Source organism: Chelonoidis abingdonii, chromosome 1 (assembly GCF_003597395.2).
Source record: "Chelonoidis abingdonii isolate Lonesome George chromosome 1, CheloAbing_2.0, whole genome shotgun sequence".
Taxonomy (NCBI): domain Eukaryota; kingdom Metazoa; phylum Chordata; order Testudines; family Testudinidae; genus Chelonoidis; species Chelonoidis abingdonii.
The window spans coordinates 88,872,741-88,895,140 of record NC_133769.1 but is presented as its reverse complement, the minus strand read 5'-3'; the positions used below and the strand labels follow the sequence as shown (position 1 = coordinate 88,895,140).

Here is a 22,400-nt window from a genome sequence, read left to right as displayed (position 1 = left end):
TCAGAACAACATACTTTTCCCTGGTGTGATGGGGTATCCACTGCACACAGGACTGATGGGGGTTAAGATGGCCAGGTAGGCCAATTAACTCCTTAGGCTGCACTTAGAGGAGAAGCCAGGGAGCAGGGAGCTAATTGAAATCAGACTCAGACAGGCAGGACCGGGCAGGCCCTATAAAGCCAGGAAGCTGGCAACAGAACGAGGCTGCCGCTGGGAAAGAGTAGTAACTCCCTGAACACACTTCTCCTGCACTGTTTTGTATGTGGATTTTATACAATTCCAGCTGCAGTCCCTAACAGCATATCATGGTTACTCTCAAAGTCATGGCTGATGAAATTGCTGTCAATTGTATTTTTTTCTCAAATACTGGAATTAATTCATGTTTAAACTCAGATGAATCATTTGATGAATTTTAAGACACCAGTGTTACCTCCCCTCCCCCAAGCAAAATGGCTGAGCCAATAAAACTGTCTTCATCCAGTGAATGGTCTTCACTTCCCTGTGACGACCAATTTTAAAAATACACCATGTAGCACTAGCTTGGCTAATGCTGCTAACATCAGCTGTGTTAAGGTGGAAACTGCCCAAAGACGGAAAAATCCATCATCACGTGCTAGTCTCCTATCTAAATGGCTGGTGGCTTTTGTCACAAGTTGTGGAGCACTTGCATACTCTCCTCACCCTCGTTTGCAAGACCAGCAGGGTTGAGAGTGGGCAGATACTGAAAAGCCCCTCCAGATGAAGGGATGCCGGCCTCAAACCCTGCAGATTATGCCCAGCAGGTCCCACTCTGAACCCTCCTGCAGCCACTCCCCAACCATGGCACCACAACAGATCCAGTGCTCTAGCTGGCATTGGGTATGAGTACGGAGCAGAGTCACAGAGCACACACAGCCGTTAATGCACCAACAAAAAACACTAACTTCCACCAATTTATCCAACAAATCAGCCACAGCCTGGGAGAGAAGTGCAAACTGCTTAGTGTGGCTCCCTCCCCAGCTCTGGCCCTGCCCACTAGGATTGCCAATTTTGGTTGGACTGGATGTATTCCTGGAGGTTTCATCACATGACCTAATCTTTAATTCTTGGAGACTCCAGGACAATCCTGGAAGATTGGCAACAGTACTGCCCATGTTTTGCAGAAGTGAACAAAGCATCCCATGTAGCCACATTTTCCCTCCACAGGGCCCCCCAGGGGCTCTTCCCATATATTTTTCCCCTCCATGCTGTACAGGCTGGGAGAAGGAAACATGGGCCAGAGTAAGTATGGGGAGAAAAGGTGTTTGGTACTTGGCCCTCCCCTGGTTCATTAACATTTAATCCATTACTTACTGACCTTTCATTGTCCCCTGAAAAACTGAAATTGCTTATCCGGAAATACAAGTTCTTCAAACTCTGCAGCAGGCTACCCTGCCTCTTCTGCTCCCTGCCAGCAATCTACCTTTCCCCATTGCTTCTGAATGAGTGTGACAAAACACGGTCCATATCACCTGCTAACCTCTGGCTGGCCCACAGAGAGAAATCTCTCTGCTGCTACCAGCCAGTAGAGTTACTCCTTTAATTTCAACAGCAGTAGCCCATGGTTTTGGTCTGGGGTTCAAACCCTGCTGATGACACAGGGGAGGAGGTATCACTATATCAGCATTTTGGAAGAGGCACATAGGAGGTACCCAGAATCCTCCTGGAGGTGCTGAGTTAAAGCTTTTGGAAAGAGAAAATGTATAGCAGACAGCAAGCAACAAAGGGAGGATGGACTGACTGAAAAGATGACAGGCTGCAAATGCCATGACGAAAGATACATGAGAGGGGAAGGGTCGCAAGTGAAAGGGCACTGTCACCTAAAGAGACATTATATTTCACTCACTTGGAGAAAAATGGATTTGGAGAGAAAGCATTATGAAGGAGAAATGATTTGTCTCTTATTTTCAAACAGCATAAATTCAGCCACTTACTGTATTAAACTAATGGCTTTATTCAGCAGAAGCCAGGCACAAATGGTTCACTCACCAGCAGGCACTCTGTGTGCATTGATCCTAGTCAAGTTTATAAACTGAGAGGCTGGAGTCAGATAATGATGTGAATTTCCCCATGCTGAGCAGGAGCCTTTTAGTACTTAGTGAGGGAGAATTCACCATGCTGAGTGGTTAGAAAATCATATCCACCTATAATAGAATATCCTTCTGTTAATCCTTTTGTGCTTTCCAAGCCACCTTCAAAAGGTCTTAAGGAGAGAAAACTTCAATGGGCCGGACTTCTCACTGAAATCCTAACATCTGTTTATCGTAGTAGTTATGGCTTTAAAATCCTACACTGAAGATGTTTCATAGCCTGTTAGAAGGAGAACTCCCTCAAAGTTCTTGTTTAAGCAACAACAAAAATATCAATCTACCAAATCCTGTTCAATACATAGAAAAGAATTTGATTTCACGTGCAGTGATGGATTTTGGGATGTTTTGTTAACGCTGCTTGCACAGTACCTAACACAAGGGGGACTCCCTGGGGGTTAGTGTAACACAACTAATACAGGACAACTATACCTTAAGCTCAATTTGGCAATAAATGAGTCTGAGTTACCCTGTGTAGCAGGCAAACCTGCCATAATCATGCTAAATTTTAGTGTTAGTCACTGCAGGGTATAATCTCATCTCATTTAGCTCCTGGAAAATCAAGATGAGAACAAGCCAATAAGCATAACTAGACTTTAAAAAAAAATTTAAATTAGCATTAACCCTGATTTTGCAAACATTGTATGAAACAGTAAGAATAATAAATATGAGCCCACTGTAAAAATCAAGAATTTAGTCATATAAAGAATAGTGATCCTGAAATATACAATTAATAGTAATCCAAGAGTAGCTGGAAAAATAGTAGTCTAACATCCAGATAGGGGAATTGCACTAGATATTTTAATGCCTCCAGTGTTGTGCTGTGCAATAAGTCCTCCAGTAATTTGTCTTTCTAATATCTCATCACATAGGAGAGTTCCCCTCAAGCATTCATCCCTCTGCTATACCCAGTTTATCAAATACAATTTCTATGTTACCCTCTGTTCTCTTTATCTCCACATATTTTATTCCACTGCTGCCACATCTTACTTAACCCAGGAAAGTAGATGACTAGACTGGACACCAACTGAAAGGCCAATAAAGTACTTGCTCTAGCACTGTTTACTCCTAATGGTGACCTTATGACGTTCCCAATATACTCAAGTGGCCTGGTTTTCAGAGGTACTGAACATCTTTATCTCCCATCAACCTTATCTGAGTTGGTGAGTGCTCAGAACTCCTTAAAATCAGGCTAAAAGGTGCCTATCTGATCTTAAAAGCTCTAAATAACTCCAAGCAACAATAACCAAGATGTTTCTATTCAGGATTTCATTTTGACAGAGTGGTTGAAAAAATCTTTACATGAAGCTACCCAGCAGGTATTTTGGCACATTATCAGCAGTGAGAACACTGGGCCAAATCTATGCCTACATTCTCCGTGTGAAGCTGACCTCTGGGGATGCTGACATGCACTACAGAATAGCATAAATACATACCAACTGTCAACTGGTAGGTATTATTTATACTCAGTAAGGTCACTGAATTTCCAGCACAGATACAAGGGGCAAAATCTAAGTTGTATGCAAGTGGATGCCACATCCATAGAAATCTTTGGAACAAATCCAGCAGGGAGGTAAATGATGTACGTTGGTAAGTACACACATATGCGTGAGTGCATGGAGTAAATGTCATAACTTGGATCAATTTGCCATTTAGCTGGTGCATAATTTCATATGTGATGGGGGAATAGCAGGAAAAGCATGATAGGTAAAGCTAGGAAAGCTATAGACATACTAGAATGAAAGGTTCTGGGATTCTGCAAATGGATGCAAAGCTCTTCTGTTCAGGCTCCACCCCAGGCCCTGCCGCCGCTCTTCCCTGCCCCACCTCTTTCTGCCCCATTTCACCCCCACCCTCACTCTGCCCCCTCCCGTCCCCAGCGCCTCCTGCCCGCTGCTGCACAACTGATCCACAGCAGACGGGAGGCACTGGGAGGGAGAGAGGGGGAAGAGCTCATTGGTGGGGCCACCAATGGGTGCTAAGCACCAACCAATTTTTTCCCATGGGTGCTCCAGCCCCAGAGCACCCAGGGAGTTGGCGCCTGTGCTTCTGTTAACCCACCTGTTATCAAAAGTTAGAGCCTTGCATAAAGCCTCAGCGTAAATTCTGCTGACTTATTTTATATGGTTAATTCTACCAGGATATAAGAGAGGTGGATGTGACCCTCTGGTCAGAGTGAATCAGAGGCAGAGAGAGAAAATGTGCAAGAACCCCTAGGAACAGCTAGATATTGAGCAGGAAGCTTGGACTGAGGTTTATGCTCTGTCATTATGATGTGGGGGATCAATAAAGAGAACACTGGGAATGGGAGTAAGTTTCACAGTCTGCACTTGTGCAGGCTTTACCTGGAATGGGGTGAGACCAACATCTGCTCACACACGTTTTATCTTAGACAAAGCTCTGTCTTTTTGTTCTGCGTTTGTACAGTGCATAGCAAAATGGGCTCCTGGTTCATGACTGGGGCTCCCAGGTGTCACACAATACAAATAATAACAACAATAATAATGCGCCTTGCTGTTAGTTGCTCTTCTTGTTGTAAGTTACACTTGTTCTGCACATCCCTGAAAACGTCAGCATGGTACATGTGTTTTCTAACCAAATTACACCCAACATGTAATCTAGCCTATTACTTAAATCAACATAGAGTTTGTCACAAGATATTACATAAAATTTAAATATTACTTAAGAAAAAGTGGGCATTAACTATTGATCAATTCCATGGAAACTCCTGTGCAGTACTATTGTGTAGCCACAGGCATTCTAAACAATGTTTCAAGAGTTTAATGTTCACTGCATTGCAAACCAAAGGAATTGGGCTCAATCTATGAAGTGAATTGAAAGACACTCTGCCCTCATTGATTTCAATGGTCATTATATTATGCCCTTAATGACTTGCCATTTACTGTCACTGACATTTCTTAAACTCAAAACATTTTGTAGAAATGAAGGTGAGACTACCAAATTATTGGCCAAAAACCTTATGTGTGTTTCAATCACGTGTGTCCCTTAGTTGGCTTTGAAAATCTTATCCTCAATGTTTAAACTGAGTGTGTGTGTGTTCACCATTTTCATAGCTAGCGTGGCGGTGAAGCCACTAACATAACTGTTATAATTACAGCATTGCTACGCTCCACATCTGATCTTCCCTGGAGAAAGTCCTAAATATGCTGTGATAACCAGTCTCTCTTTATAATAAACAGCCATTTTATTATTGTCAACAGTTATAGAGGGTGTTGGCCAAAATTTCTGCTCCGCCCTGACTCCAGTATTGTGCAGTGGTTTACTGAGTGCCAGTTAGTTGTCACTCCACCCAGAGGTGGCTGCCTGCAATGGTGCTCTTTTTATACTTTGTTTTGGGATCTTTAAGAATGAAAGCATCTACATAAAGGTAAAGTATTATTTGCATCACCGAATTAGTTTATATGATTTTGCTTCTATCTTCTTAATCTGCTTCAGAATAACAATGTTTACCTTGTCATAATAGTATCGGAGAGCTCTGCTCAGCTTGTCATAATTCATATTAGTTTTGTTTTTTCTGAGTCCCCACAGCTTGGCCACCTCTTCTGCTTTGAGTAGCTTGAATTCCCCATCGTTGGATGTCCAACAGATCAGGTGCTCGTGTTTCTGATCCAGCAGCATTTGCAATAGGAACTGCCACAGTGTGATTGCACTCTCCATACCTACAATAGACAAAAGACAACACTGTGTGAAAGCCATTCAGTAGCACAGATTTAGGCTCTAGGTTCATCTCAACCCAAATCTTCATGTAGGATTCATTCTACGTAGCTAAAAAACAGCTTGGCAAAGGAAGGTGCAAGGCACTAAAAAATCATTCTAAGCACAAAAATACAGAAGACCGGCACTCCCATGTCACAATTTTAGTTGGAACGTTCTTTTTCCCACATTATTTTTTGCTAAAACATACACACCAGAGTAAAGGGAACATAAAACACTGTGCATGCTGTTCACATAAACCCAGTGTCATTTCCAGGCCCTTAGCACTTCCCATTTCAATTTCTGCATCAACCACCGCGCTCTGGCCTCCTTGTTCCCACATCGCTCCTCTATAGCCCATACAAAACATGGCCTCTAAAAATCATCATCCTTGCCCATCTCCTCCATATCCACTGCATCATGTTTAAACTTAGCCTCATTTACAATGCCCTCCATAACAGCCTCTGCCTACATTATCTCACTGGATCACTGTAACCTCTCCTCCACTAATGACGCCAGTCTATGCTGGTTCCTGCTCTCAGAATTCACTTCCAGGGTACTACCCTCTCTTCAGGAAAACCTCCTGATACTGCAAGTACCATAAGAAGGGAGTCAGGAATTAAATTCATTTAACTAAACATACACACCGCTGTGAGGTGACCTGCCTTACCATAGTGACTGCGTAATCGTATTGCTGTAATCCCTCTCCTTTCTCACCAATCCTCTTTCTCTGCTGCTTTGTCACCTCCTTTGTGGCATCATGTCTGCACTTGGGCTGTCAGCTATTTGGAACAGGGACCATTTTATCGGCAATGTAAGGAGCCTAGCACACTTGGGAAGTGTAAAATAATTCCCCCAAAGGGATTCACCTTAAACATTCCATCAGTTACGTAAGAAGTATCTTGCCCTTCAGTATCGCAGATGGAGCTGGCAGCTAGGAGAAAAATTTCAGAAGTGTCCTAAGTCAGTTGGAAAAGTAAATCCCATTGAAACAGTGATTTAGGCATAGGGTAAAATTTTCAAAAGGGGCTGAGGGCTTGTCTATGCAGGAACATCCAGGAAAAATAAGCCAAATTAACTAAAAATGCATATTTGAAGTGGATTAATTAAACCACATTAAACTTCTGTCTGAACACCCTCTTTCATAGAATCATAGGATTGGAAGGGACCTCGAGAGGTCATCCAGTCCAGGCCCCTGCACTCATGGTAGGACTAAGTATTATCTAGACCAGGAGTTCTCAACCACAGGTCTGGGGCCCCCTGGGGGGCCATAAGCAGGTGTCAAGGGGTCCACCAAGCATGGCTGGCATTAGACTCACAGCCTGTGGCCTTGAGCCCCAACACCCGGGGCTGAAGCCGAAGCCTGCGCAATTTAGCTTCACAGTTCCCCCTGTGGCGTAGGACCCCGGGCAATTGCCCTGCTTCCCACCCCTTAATGATGGCCCTGGCTTTTATATGGACAAAAACAGTTGTTGTGGCACAGGTGAGCCATGGAGTTTTTATAGCATGGGCGGGGGGGGTCCTCAGAAAGAAAGAGCTTGAGAAACCCTGACCTAGACCATTCCTGACAAGTGTTTGTCTAACTTGCTCTTAAAAATCTCCAATGATGGAGATTCCACAACCTCCCCAGGCAATTTATTCCGGTGCTTAACCACCCTGACAGTTAGGAAGTTTTTCCTTATGTCCAACCTAATCCTCCCTTGCTTCAGTTTAAGCCCATTGCTTCTTGTCCTATCCTTAAAGGTTAAGAACAATTCTTCTCCTTCCTCCTTGTAACAACCTTTTATGTATTTGAAAACTGTTATGTCCCCTCTCAGCCTTCTCTTTTCCAGACTAAACAAACTCAATTTTTTCAATCTTGCCTCACAGGTCATGTTTTCTAGATCTTTAATCATTTTTGTTGGTCTTCTTTGGACTTTCTCCAATTTGTCTACCTCTTTCCTGAAATGTAGCGCCCAGAACTGGACACAATACTCCAGTTGAGGCCTAATCAGCACGAAGTAGAGCAGAAAAATTACATCTCATGTCTTACTTACAACACACCTGCTATTAGATCCCAGAATTAAAGTGAGTAATTAAATCACAGTGAGTAAAAGTAAACTGAATTAAGGCCACTTTATTTCTGAATAAAAGCATCATGCAGGGATTAATTAAAGTTTAACTAGTCCACTTCAAATTCACACTTTCCATTAATGCATATTAATTTTCATGGGTGTCCTTGTGTAGACAGTCACTTCCTTTTATAAGATCCTGTCTTCTATTGCTTATATAGACAAACTAGGACATTTCAGAGAGTCCATATTCTGATTTGCCATATGTGTGCACACATTTAAATCAAGATTCAGGATTGTTAACATTGAAGGTCAGGCTATTTTTACAATCAAAAATTCATTTTCAATTGATCTTTAAACTAGAAAATGAATAAGCAAGATTTTTCTCATTTTCAGTAATTTTGGAATTTGTCAGCATGTAAATATTACCTCTAACCATTGGTATAAGTATCAGGCCTGGTCACTCAGGCTTTTGTGACCGCTGTTCTAGGTATCCAAATAAGATAATTAGTTGATATCCCTAAATCAGGGGAAAATAGGAGTCGTAAAGCCACTAATTCAATATTTTTTCTTAGCACTTGCTTAATTGCTTGTTCAATTCTGACCTTGTTTCACATATCTGATACAGATATAAAAATCTCAGTATTATCAGGTTAACTGGATTTTTAGGAGTATCCACTGTCTACATCTAAGTCCAGCAAATGAAATTATCTCCAAAACAAAATTAGTAGGGTCTAGGTCACTAAGGTTCGAATATTATTCTACAGTGCGGCTAGTGTGTTATCAGGCTTAAGGCTCTACAGTTATGTTTGGTGTGACTGCCACAAGGTGGCACAAGGCTTCTAGCTATTCAACCATATGAGACTATATGTACCTGTATAAGCAGTTCACTGAACTTTAGGTATTTCTCTTCACTCATATACATCAGGGTGTTAATTAATGTTTGTTGCTTTTCACTCACTAGAAAAACAATCCACTAGGTCCTATGATAAACAAAATGAAACTCTGCATGTAGAATATTTAATGACAAAAATAAATAATTTATTCTTCACTAAAGTTATTTTACTGAGTCAGCTAAAGATACTAGAGAATTAAGTGAATATCTTTAGGGGGGAGGCAAAATAGAAGTGGGAACTTGCTTTGGTCTAAATCACTTCAGAGCACCCACACCAAAAGAGGTTTTCCAAATTTGTCCATTTTTTTATGACTGCAAAGGCCTCATTTATCCATTGCATTTGGAAATTCAATTTGAACACAAAAGGCAGGACTACATAGCCGACGACTCCCAGATGTGCAATGTAACAGTAATATAGTCTACGACAGAGGGCAGAGGTCCATGGGGAGCCATTCCAGTCTCTTCAACAAACCAGTATTTAAGTTAAATGTAAAACATATATTTAGAATTAAAGGCACAGTATTTATTCAGTTACATTAATTTTTATGCCGATTTTATGTATTTTTATACTAATCCTTTTTTACCTCATGTATGGTAAGAAAAAGGGTATAAACACATATATAGATACAGATATTTAAAGTTACATCATGTGCCTTTAAAAGCAGATATAGTCTATTGGATAAATAAGTATTTAGCCTTCCATAGAGGATTTATCCAAGACATTCTGGTTAATCATGTAACTCTATTCATCTGACTCTCACATGTATACACTAGCCCCTGGAGTTAAAAAATGTGTTTATTTTATTACACAGGGAGCTGGCTCATAATCATATTGTTACAAATACATTTTTATTTGAGTTTCTCCCTTATAACTAATAATATATAATATAAAGAAATATCCTGCACAATTTTAATTTACATCTGGTGCCTCTTTGTAATAACAAAAAGCATCTGAAATCATCAATTTATTTTACTCTGGGAAATTAAAAATAGCTTAAACTGTTTTAGACTTTTGTAAAACAAATCTCATGGGCTAAGACCTTGAAGACAGAATTTCAGTTGAAGAAATTAAAAAGGGTAAGGGGTTCTGAAAACACCAACACAACCTTCGCAATCATGATGACATAAGTCATATTACTAGAATAGTTCAGACACACAACGTGCCTTTCTTTGCTTTTAGAGCTGGACTACATCCTCTTCTCTATATCAGAGGAAAGTTTAATTGGACCATAACTGGTTTAGAAGTGTGTTTTGTTGCAGCACCTTCCTGATCCTTCAGCCCTGACCAAGAGCACGTATTATAGGTGGTGCAGGTAGTGACAACTATAGCTAAGGTTGCCCAGCAGTTTCCATTATAAAACCTTGTTTCCAGTTCTTGTAACTTCCACAAACAAACTGTACAGGCTGAAATTTTCCGTGCCAGGTATCTGCCTCAGGGTGATTTTTTTTTTTTTAAGTTTTAAATAAAATGGGTCAGCTGTTTCCAAGGACATAGTTAAGGGAGAATATATGGAGCTGTGGAAGAAGAGGAAAGGAGCAGGGGGATCGCAGCAGAGGAGGAGATAAGGCTGGGGGAGACAGAGTCCAAAGGATCTGTAATCCCTAGAGATCACTCCCCTGCAGAACCTGGAATAGTCTCATCTTTTCTTTGCTATGTAGCAAATAACTGTGAAATTCACCAGCAAAGCATAGGTGTCCATCTCCTCTAGTCCCAGGGTTCACATAAAAGATAACAGCCTTCCATTGCTACCAGTTACTCCATTAGCTTAAGTAATACAGAACTGTGCTGTGATCTATAGATCCCAACCCTGCTGTTCACCCATATGCGGGAGGGAGGGATTCAATATGGTTCTATGTGATACTTTTTTTTTTCAATTTGTTTTTTTATCTTAGGAAATTACATCCAAAAATGCTACAGTAAAAGAATGTTAATGTTGCAAAGCCAAGCACCAAAATGTTAGGTTGGTTGGGTTAGTTAGGTGCAAGCTTAATTCAGTCCCCTTGTGCATACGCATTATGGTAAGTTTTTAATTATATGATCACATTCTATTTTTTCCACAGGATCCCTGCCTTTTTCAGTGCATAGGGTGGACTGAAGCTGTTGTCTGTAGGACCCTGCTCATTTGTTGCAGAACCTGGGAGGAGTGTAATGGATGAGGCAGGGAATTGCAGGAAGAGAACGGACAGTCTCATGGTTAAGGCAGTTAAATGGTGCCCAGGAGAAATGGATTCTATCCTTGCCTCTGCCACAGACTTGCTATGTGAAGCTGGGCAAGTCACATATACCAATATATTCACAGGTGGCCATTCATTGTCTATTCCTTATTTTCTGGGTACCTAATTTAAGACACCTAGTGTCTGATTTGCAGAAGTACTAAGCACCCACAACTGAAACTGAAGTCAACGGGATCTCTGCGCTGAACATACAAAGCGCTATAAAAAAAGGCCAAATGCTCTGAACAGATTGGTCACACAAAATTAGTTAACACTGTTATAATTTTGGCTTCTGTCTCTGTCCCTCAGTGACCACGTGTAAAATGAGCACAATAGCACTTCACCTCTCGGGGTGCTGCAAAGGTGATTTCATTAATGTTTGTAAAGAATTAAGATGCAGTACAGTAGATTCCGAATATCAGCAACTCCGTGATGGAGAGCCAAAAGTTGCTATTAATCGGCAGTTGCCAATAAGTAAAAAGAAGGCTTGTGGGGCTGCAGCCCTGCAAATCGGCCTGCAGTCAGTGCCCAGCAAATCCCAGTGCTTCGTTCCAGCGCTGCGCCCATGGAAGAAAGCGCTGGGGCATGCAGAGCACCAACCGTAGGCAGGTTTGCAGGGCTGCAGCCAGGGAAGGAAACATTACGGCTGCACAACACCTCTCCCTTCACTCTCCAGACCACTGAACGCCCAGGCTTGGTACATCCATGCACTTCCGTCCCTGACTGCAATCCCACTAGCCTGCCTGCAGACAGGGCTTTCTATAGGGAGTAGGGGTACTAGGATGTACTGAGCCCGGACCCCCAGCACCAGGGTGGAACACAGCACAAGGAGAGCACAGGGAGAGGTACCATGCAACCCCATGGGCCACCAGCACCCTGCTCCCTGTGGAAAGCCACCCCCTCCAGCCTCCCGGCTGCCCAGCCTGCAACCTGCTGGGATTCCACATGCACCAATGCTTCCTCCCCTGGCTGCAGCCCTGTAAACCTGTGTGTGGCCTGGGCTTGCCACAAAGAAGTTAAAAATAGCTGGCATTCCTGTCCCCAATATCCAGACCAATTAACATTCTAGTCAACTGGACCCAATTGGTTCCAGGAAGAATGTTCCTATTTATAGGACATTGTTACTAACAGGGTTTCTATTAAGCAGAATCTATTTTGCTACAATGAGAGCCCCACAGAAAAAGTGGAGGAAATTAATAGAGCTGGTTGGGAATTCTCTGTCAGAATGATTTTCCAACAGAAAATGCACTTTCTCCAAAATCAAAATTTTTGCTGAAAATTTTCAGATTTCTGTCAGGAAAATCTAAATGAAATATTTCATTTTGGGTGGGTTTGACCCAAATTTGAATATTTTGGTTTTTGATCTAAGCCAAAACATTTTCTTTCAAATAATTATTTGGGTCCCACCTTCTCTCCTATGGGCTGGACTCCCTGGAGAACTACACCTTCTGATAATGCAATGTAGATTTCCCCCAAATGACTGCCATGGTGCATCATGGTTAGATGGCTCTAGGTGCATTATGGGAGATGCAATCAAGCCCAGATAGGAAAATGGTGGCATAAATTACAATTATGAGGCAATGAGCCACTATGTGACAATGTATTTAATATTGAACTAACTTGAAACAAAGCATTTTGATACATTTTGATTTTGGCAATGTCAATGTTTAGTTTCAATCTGAATCAAAATTCCACCAAAAATTTCAACTTTTTGTCCCAATTTGGGGAAAAAACAAATTCAGAACTGTCAGAATTTTCATAGGAATTCCTAATTTTCCTCAGCAAACCTAGAAATTAATAATTTTTTACTCAGTGCAAGGTTTGAATGGTGTGCAAGAAATAATGCCTGGGGCCACACATTGAATGATGAGTATAAAAAGAAATACTGACATTTCAGCGAACAACATCTATCCTGTGCACTGAATGAGTCAGAGGATCTATGGAAAATATTGTATGTGACCAAATAATTAAAGAATGCATTATAATGCATATGCACCGGGGAACTGAATTAAGGTTGCACTGGCAACCTTAATTCTGGCATTCCTAACTTTTGAGTTTTAACTTTGCAACCTTAATGTTCTTTACATGTAGGGGGTTTTGATGTAGTATATTTGTGGAAGGCACATATACACCCAGTGATGTCAGAAGTATTAGGTTGAGCTGAATAGTCTAATAAATTTTTCCCCAATGAACACAATCTCCACTGATATAAATAATTATTGGTATAACAACAATTATGGAAATAGAATCTTTTATGGCAAAGGAATAATCCGTATAAAACAGGGATCCACAAACTTCTCAAGCAACTATCACAGTTTACCAGACTAACTGAGAAATGAATAGATGCACGGCCCCAAGGCCCCAAAGCCCAAACTTGAGGTTTACCACTAAGATAGGAAAGAGGAGCCTAGAATACCAATGCTGACACTATGTGCTAGTGATTGAGAACCTGCTTTAGAGTACATAGACAGGAGTTTGATAAATATTATGAAAGATGCCCATCAAAATGCCTATTCCCAGAAATTTCCCTATCAGGAGATACAACATATACATATATACACACACATCCATTGTGGGGTATTAACATTGCTCATTCCAAACAATTTAAATTAGTTTCCAGACAACAATGTAAATAAATTGAAGTTCAGACTGAGTACACATCAGGGTAATTTGAGGGTAAAAAAATGAACCATGAACAAAACCCCCACCTTACAAGAATGTTGTTGTCGTCAAAAAACAACCATGAGAAACACAGAAAATTCAGAATTAAGGTTAAATTAAGAAGTCACCTTATGTCTGTTTAAATGTTAATGACATGAACTGGGAAGTAGAAAGTAGGATACTTTGTGGCGATATTAAGATCTGTGGGCCCTGGGATAGGGGGAGCTAGAAACTGTACAGAGTAATTAGAAGGCAGAAAGCAGGAAACCCTGTGGTGTTCAGGAGCTCTCCATAGTCCCTGGCTTCACAGCTGATTTACCTACATCTGGCCCCTAATCCCAGGTTCTCCTGTTTCTTCTAGGTTCCATGCCTGGATTTTTTTCTTCCACTCCCAGGTTTGCCTCTCTGTGGACTTCCTAGGGCAATAGGAGCTGCTACAGATCACAGTAAGTCGCTAGGAACTAATGTAAACTTTAAAATTCACAGACGTGATTCTGCATATCCACTAAGGTCAAAAATCAAGATATGGAACCTGGGTGAACAGATTAGTCAGGGAGGTTGACTGGAAGACCACAGGGGCTGCACAGTCTATAACAGGCCAGTTAAATCTGCAAAGTTTGGAATGGCTCACAGTGGTCAAATATGTACATGAAAAAGATTAAAACACAGGCCTAGCCAGAGCAGGGAAATTAAATTCACTAAATACATTAAGAAATTACCCAATCCTTTTGCAACCAGAGCAGCTGCAAAACATACAACTACTATACACACACACACACACACTCTCACTCATCCAGCCACCTCACCCTCTCATGCACACACGTGCATTTATGTCTCATACAGGAAAGTACTTGTTTTGCAGGCACACGCATTTCTCTTTAAACAGATGTCTGTCTTCTTTTCAACTGGTCTGGAAAACGAGGGTGTATTTTTTGTGTGTTTATTGCCTTTGTATCCTAGTTCTGGCTAAGAGCACGTTTCTCTGAGCAGAGTGACGCTGTGCATTGTTAGGTCTCTCATTCACGTTAGCTTTCAGCTTCCTCTATTTCTACAGGTTACAGGCAGGAAACTGGAAAATGGGCCACAGGAAACCTGGCCTCCTACATCTGTCCCAGTTTGTAATCGCAGCTCTGGTTTTATTTTGCTAAGTGTCTCAGGTTTGTTTTAACCCTTGAGATGATGACTGCATTAGCTTGCAAAACATGGCTATTTTGCTGTTAAACTACATTATTTTGGTAAGGTGTTTTTTTTTAATGTAATTACTGGATACAAGAAATGATGAGAGAGCTGAGTAATTATTTTAAACAAGACAATATCTAGCAGGGAAAAAAAATCATTATGCAAGTTTAAAAAGAATTCATTTTTCACTGAGATGACCAAAATCTTTCAATTTACTGTAACTAACACTCAACGTTTAAAATAAATGAATATTTTTAGACAAAAATACAGAAAAATGTAATTTCTAGCACTTTTATCTTATCTATATTCTTTTTTAGTTTAATTGCAAACATAAGAAACATGCAGGTTGTGAAAGCAAAAATTAATTTTAATATTATCAAGAACAATTGTTTTACACATGACTCCAGATGCAATTCGAGCTGATGACGATTTTGAGACAGGTTGTGTTTCTAGAATAATTAGCAAAATCATTAAATTTTTCCCTTGATATTGGTTTGTGTAACAACCAACAGATCACGAGAGGTTAAAGAACGTGGCGAGTACTATCCAAATGGCTGCACAGGAACATTGTAAAAGAAAAAGCCAAAAGTCTGAGTCAATCTTCAAATTATATTTCTCAACAGTTATGCTTCAAGGATGACAAATACGATGTGGTCAGTGAAAAGTTAGCATTTCTACCAAAATGAAGGGAAAAAAATATCAGTTTGTTTACTTAGAAATTTTGTCAAATATCCAGTGAAGGAGATCTTACTGCTAATTTAACTGACCTTGAAAAAAATAAGCTTGCAAGTAAATGTGTTGTAAACATTCATGTATTAACTTGATGAAGAACTTTCTCTGGTAAATGCCAATAGAACTAACTTGCGCTGCAGTACACACCCGCAGCACTTTAGGGAACTCTTTGTACACAATATAGTGTGTTGGTAATTTTTCCATATCCAGCAACTGGAAAGTTTCCTGCTAGAGCATCCTCAGAATTTTTCTATTGTGTTGAAACTGCAAAAACTTTCTAAATCTGGACTTCCTCCTATTATATTTTAGAGGTGTCTTTCTGGGAAATGCAGATTCAAGTCAAAAAGTTGGAATTCCTGCAGCACCACCCAGTGGAAACATTAGAAAAAGTTAAAAATTGACCCAACACAGAAGTTCTGAGATGGCTTCAGAAGAGCAGTAAAACTGCCACACAATTAAGGTGTTTTAAGGGTATGTCAAAAGACACACAGGGCTTTGTTGCCTGCAGTGCTTAGCAGTATTATATGAGATAAGCATGCTTCACCACTCATGTATAAACAACTAAATAGTTTTTCCTTAGCTTTTATTTTTGTAGGATCTTTTAAAAAGAAATTAATTTAATAATTTACAGAGCATCTTTCCCCCTCCTCCTCCCCCAAAAAATCACCACCAGTCACTTTGGGCTCTGTACAGTTTATCAGACAACAACAATTAAAACAGCACAAAATAGACAACAGCAACTCAAAATACATTATTAAATGACGTATCGACATAATTAAAAAGGAAGGATACATACATGGGGACTATAGCAGTTGCAGAAGAAAAACACTTCTGATAAAGCAACATCTTCAATAGATTTTTAAAAGTAGAGAGGGATGGACTGAGGCAGATGTCTATGAGTCCACAGGCTTGGTCCCTTGCCACACTGAGGTGTGATGACAGAACCCCTATGATGTGACCTTCTTCAGAGTAGAGACACCCAAAAGGGTAAGCCTCAAGAAGTAGCCTTAATAAGAATGGAATATAAAGCCCTTAACATGAGGGAATGTGGCCTTTTCCTCCCTGTTAAGGGCTTTAATAAACAATGTGTTTAACTATTTCTAAGGCTAACCCATAAACAGAAGTGCATAAATCTATAATGGTTCCAAACATTCATCTTGAGATAGATGTAAAATGACTACAGACTCTTTATATTTCCTTCATCTGCTCATATGGTGTACATCTGTGGCATGTTGGCAGTACACTAGGTTGCAATCCAAGGGACTTCCAGGTTCAAAGGCAGCCCTGTATCTTTATTCTCCCAGTATGAATTTCTTTGTTACATTTTTGCCTGTGTCAGTGGGGCTCAGTTATAATTATTTTGTTCCGTTATATAAAATCTTTGAAAGTCTCCCTTTTAAATGTTGAAAAAATATACGTGCAAGTGGGAAAACAGCTAGATAAAGGCAGTGTAACTACCATGTATTTAGATATTTGTTTGCAGGTGCGGATGCCACTTCTGAGGAGTTTACTCAACATATCCAGAGATGATTACTCCTAGAAGTAAATATGACTTCTTTATGAGCCTGTACTTGTGTTTAAAAGCTTCACATTTTGTGACAAGGTACAGAAACATAAGCTTTTATAATCAATATTGATGACTACAATGAGGAGATGCATTTTTAATAAGTTTATCAGTAGAATCATAGAATACTGTAAATGTTCCCTGTATATCTACTGCTATTTTTATTTTTAAACCAATCCTCCACTCTTAACTGACCTGTCGTTTACTAGAAACTCAGGAAAACAAACACATCTCTTAATACTGTGGATAGAAAAGGATAGGGAATGCAATTCCAGTAATTTAGTTTTGCCTTAGTTTGAAGGTGAGACTGAGACTTGAAACGTAGTGAGGTGATGGGTAACATATGTTGGCAGACTTAGCTACCCTTCTTCTGTAAATTGAATTTTCAGAATGTGTTGGCTTAGGAAAGTTAAATCGTAAAATTATAAAATAGCATAAGCAGGTTATCTGTGTACTTACTCATTACACTGGGATTTAGTTGTATAATTAGACTAAAAATTGAATGGTCTGATTTAGTAAAAGGCAATTTGTGTACATATATAGACATTTGCCTACATAGAGTCTCCTAAAAAATAGCAAATGTTCCTTTGATAGCTATTATAGACTAATCCAAAATCATGAATCCCTTATTCACATTGGTGAACAGTTACTCACAGGAGTACTAAGATCCACAGTTGCTGGCTTCCATAGGATTAGTCCTGTGACTAACTGTTCACCAGAATGAGTAATGGGTTCAAAATCTAGCCCTAAATTAAAAATCACTGGTATGTACACTCATGTATCTCAAATTCCAAGAATATTAGTTTCCTTCTCCCTTTCTCAGATACAAAATTGATCCATACAAGTCCTTTTATGCCAAAAGCTATCCAGGTTCTGGTTTGTTCTAGTGCAGGGATGAGCAACCTTTCAGAAGTGATGTGCCGAGTCTTCATTTATTCACATGCTCAGGGTTTAGCTGAATGCCATATTTGGAGCTGGGAAGGAATTTTCCTCCGGGGCAGATTGGCAGAGGCCCTGGAGGTTTTTCGCCTTCCTCTGCAGCATGGGGCATGGGTCACTTGCTGGTGGATTCTCCACAGCTTGAGGTCTTCAAACCACAATTTGAAGACTTCAATAACTCAGACATAGGTTAGGGGTTTGTTATAGAAGTGGATGGGTAGGATTCTGTGGCCTGCTTTGTGCAGGAGGTCAGACTAGATGATCATATTGGTCCCTTCTGACCTTAAAGTCTATGAGTCTAATTCAAGGTTTTGCGTGCCAGTAATAGATTTTAATGTTTTTAGAAGGTCTCTTTCTGTAAGTCTATAATATATAACTAAACTATTGTATGTAAAGTAAATAAGGTTTTTAAAATGTTTAGAAGCTTCATTTAAAATTAAATTAAAATGCAGAGCCCCCAGACCCAGGCAGCGTGAGTGCCACTGAAAATCCGCTGGCATGCTACCATGGATTGCCTACCCCTGCTCTAGTGCTAATGCTGAAGCCTAATGAAATAACTAACTTTATCACTTAGTCTGTCCCATTTTTCACAAACCTAGTAACTCACTGATAAGACCTATAGGTATCACCCAGCATCTTGCCTCCACTTCATTCATTAATGTAAACACTAAAATAGCTAGTGGGCTGTAAGTTACAGTTTAAGGTGAACATTATTTAAACAAAAAAAATATCTGGTCATTGTCCTCCAGGTCTGGTAATATCCTGTATACTTAAATCAATTCCTAAGGTTGCTTCAAACTATGAAGAAGAAAGGGAAGGAGCATCACTTAAATTTTTGCCACAAACATCACTGGAGAAAAAGTGCCTAAATCACAAAGCTTTAGAAATGACATTTCTTCACCACCTAATCTGTTAACATCTCTGCAGCTTCCCAGGACACACAGCAATCGTTATTTTTGTTCTGTCTATTGCATCATGGATGAGGTATTAGGCCACTCTCATCAGATAAGATCTAAAGACTATAGCTACTCTCCTCAGGCCTCACCATGCTACATAGCGAAAGGGGATGGATGCCACCTTTGTACTCTCCCACTCTTGGATCTGACTGGGGATCAGTTGAGCCACTGTTGTATATTAGAGCAGTCTGGGGCTGCTCTAATTTGCAAACAGCTTTAACCTCCATGGCGCCTGCAGTAAACAGAGATCGCTGGAATGAAGCAGTGCTATAATTAGGCTCCCTATACCAGCCCTGCTCCTCTGAAGGATTCTCCTCAACTGACCGTTTAGACCAGCTTTAAGTCTGCTCTGAGTCACTAAAATAGGATAAAGCAAGAGGCCAAGATCTGACCCCTATATCTAGAAACTAAACCCAGATTCTGATCTCAGTTAAGCTAGTGTAATCTGAAACTACTCCTCTGAAGTTAGTGGAGTTTTTCCAGACTCCACTAATGTAACTGAGATCAGAATTTGTCTCTCCCTTCTATATACCTTCTAATATTATTCATTCTTCTATTTCATTACTGTATGTTTTGCTCAGAAAAGCTGACTGAAGTACTTAGATTGTAAACTTTTGGAATCTGTTTGTACTAGCACAAAGGGGGCTGCTGAACACCATTGCAATATAAATTGTTTAATAGTTGTAATACATACCAGGACCTTTCTCAGAAAGCTCATGCTGAAAGGTACTCAATTAATTCTATTTGTAAAGAACAGGCACATGATAAAGGGATATGTGGAGATATTACAGTGAAATGCTACCACCAGAGAAATGTATGTTGTAATATAAGTCTGTTCTGCAGCTGTATTAGCATGTCAGTTGTTTCACAAAACTAGCAGAGTGAAACTTTTACAATACCACAGTTAAATAACTTTAACAAATATCCTAAGTAGATGATTGTACAAATGTAAAAATACTATGTTTTAAACAAATTCCTATTTATGTTTCGTTTTTGCCAGTATTTTTGAGAAAACTTCATCTTGCAAGATGGCATTTTACACACAGCTAATACTTAGTGCATCTTCTATGTTAACACTCAGAGAGCCTGTTATACATTTGAAAATTATTTTAAAGATTGAAAATCATGTACTTGGGGATACTGTGACAATGATTAATTATGTGACTTAACAGCATTTTTGTTAGCAGCTAACACTGTAGTATGTTTAAAAATAAATGAAGAAAACATTGTAAAGGGCCATGCATACTGGTATGGAACATTGTGAAGGGTGAGAGAGACAGGATTTTCTGTTATTACCCTTGCAGTTAGGATGTTAATAAACCTGAGGTACCACATGAACATAGTACACATTTCAAAAACCCCAGAAAATGAGTCAGCTTGGCTGCTCTGTATTTGGAACCCTCTGATATGGAATAACACGTTGACATAGACAGCACAAGACAAGGTGGAAATGGTTCTGTTCTGTGAAACAGACTTTAGGGAGATCATGTAGGGACCAACATCCTCTGCACGCCATGAAGTTGCTCTGCATATCCTGACACAAGTTTTTGAAACAGGACTATGACACACCAAGAAGACCTTTGGCCTCTGTAGGGTAGGGGCAGGCATAGGAGTGTCAGGATCTACTCCAGTCCCACTAAGGACTGCACTAGCAAACACTTTATCGTGTGCTTAACTTAAAGCATGCAAGTAGTCCCATGACACTAATAGGAGTACTCACGTACTCAGAGTTAAGTATGTGTTCAAATCAGTTGCAAACAATTTGTGGCCTGCAGGATTCCTTCTCCCTCATCTCAGGAAGGGAGTTAGCTGTATCTCTGGGGCACCTCTTACTTACTGCTATTGATTAAATTTGGGGGGCAAAAGAGGAGCACTTTCTGTGCTGGGAATTTGCCATCGAGTTTGATAGGACTCTGAGCTGGTTGCTGTGTTTTGAAATCTAGACTTGGTTGTTGACTGTCCTGCTAAGTTGCCCTGCAGTTAGGTAAATTAGCGGCTCCTTTCTAGCAGGGGCTCTTAGAAGTGAGAGCAGTGCAGTTTTTAACTGCATAGGGCAAAGATAAGAGGTAACTGAGAGAGAGGCGTTGAGTCACCCATTCCAGTTGTGTTTGGGGCCCAGGCTTTAAAAAGCATGCGGCCTCCCTGTAGGCTGGTGAGATGAAGGCAGCTTCAAGACTAAGGGAGTTCACCAGTGGAGGAAGGCAGGGCTGCATGGTTGTTTTTTTCCCCCCTTTCTTTAACTTGCAGGTACTCTACAACAGTGGTTCTCAACTGGGGGTATGTGTACCCCTGGGGTACGCAGAAATCTTCCAGGGGACACATCAACTCATCTAGATCTTTGCCTGGTTTTACAACAGGCTACATAAAAAGCATTAGCGAAGTCAGTACAAACTAAAATTTTGTGGTGTTTAGATGTGCTTGTAATTATTAGAACTGGAAGCACTGGCTGTTGCGAGTGGGGAGGAGTGGAGGAGGCTGAGTGAGAGTTACAGAGTGTGGAACAGCAGCTTGGTAAAGGGGTTTCCACTGTAAAAATAAAGTCCTGTTGAAGCTTGTTAGTACCTTGCCTGCTTGATACAACAAATTTCATACAGAAAAAATGAGAAAGTAAGCAATTTTTCAGAAATAGTGTGCTGTGACACATCTGTATTTTTATGTCTGATTTTGTAAGCACGTGGTTTTTAAGTGAAGTGAAACATGACGTGCGCAAGACAAATCAGATTCCTGAAAGGGGTGCAGTAGTCTGGAAAGGTTGAGTCCTACTGCTCTACAAGGAAGAACCTACCATGGGATGGAAAATGGCATGTCACCAACACCACCAGCTGCTCTTTCTCTCTCCCTGCATCTGTGGGGTCCCCGATCAGACAGGCATCCTAATCCTGGAGGCTTCCACCCAGGCCCGGGCTTTGACCTACTGGGACTGGGGCCTGCATGTCCCTGTTGACGAAAGTCTGACAGGGAAATGACCATGTGTGAGAGGTGTCTGTTGGTGGAATCCCTCGGGAAACAGGTAGGAAGAGCTGCAGGAGGAGGTGCCTCATCAGTGTAGCATACAGGAGTCTGAGGATTTCATTGACAGGACATACTTGGAAACATCTAGGATGGAGGATGTTAGCCAACTACAGATGACTACACCAACAGCAGTGGAAGAAGGAAAACTGGGGCTGTACAGAGAGGAGACTGGCTACTGGCCACCCTGAACAATAGATAGTGCTTCACCCCCACCCACGTCCATTGAGGTGAGGGAACTGTTCATCGTACTGGCAACAAGACACAAGGAGCAGACTTCAATTGCTGAGGAGGAGGAGCCACCTGCCCCCAAAGCTGGGAGGCTCACAGTCACGTCACCCAGGAGGAGTAGGTGTAGGGTGCTGGTGGCTGGGGACTCCC

At 40.7% G+C, this 22,400-nt stretch overlaps 1 protein-coding gene across 1 annotated transcript in view; it reads right to left on the bottom strand.

The window, feature by feature from the left end:
* The window catches only part of ELK3 (ETS transcription factor ELK3), a 57,869-nt gene that overhangs the window by 25,419 nt on the left and 10,050 nt on the right, over positions 1–22,400 (bottom strand). Inside the window, exon 2 of the mRNA XM_032788530.2 lies at positions 5,577–5,785. Within this exon, the coding sequence (XP_032644421.1) occupies positions 5,577–5,783 (207 nt within the window). The 5' untranslated portion in view covers positions 5,784–5,785. The remainder of the gene's footprint in view (positions 1–5,576; positions 5,786–22,400) is intronic.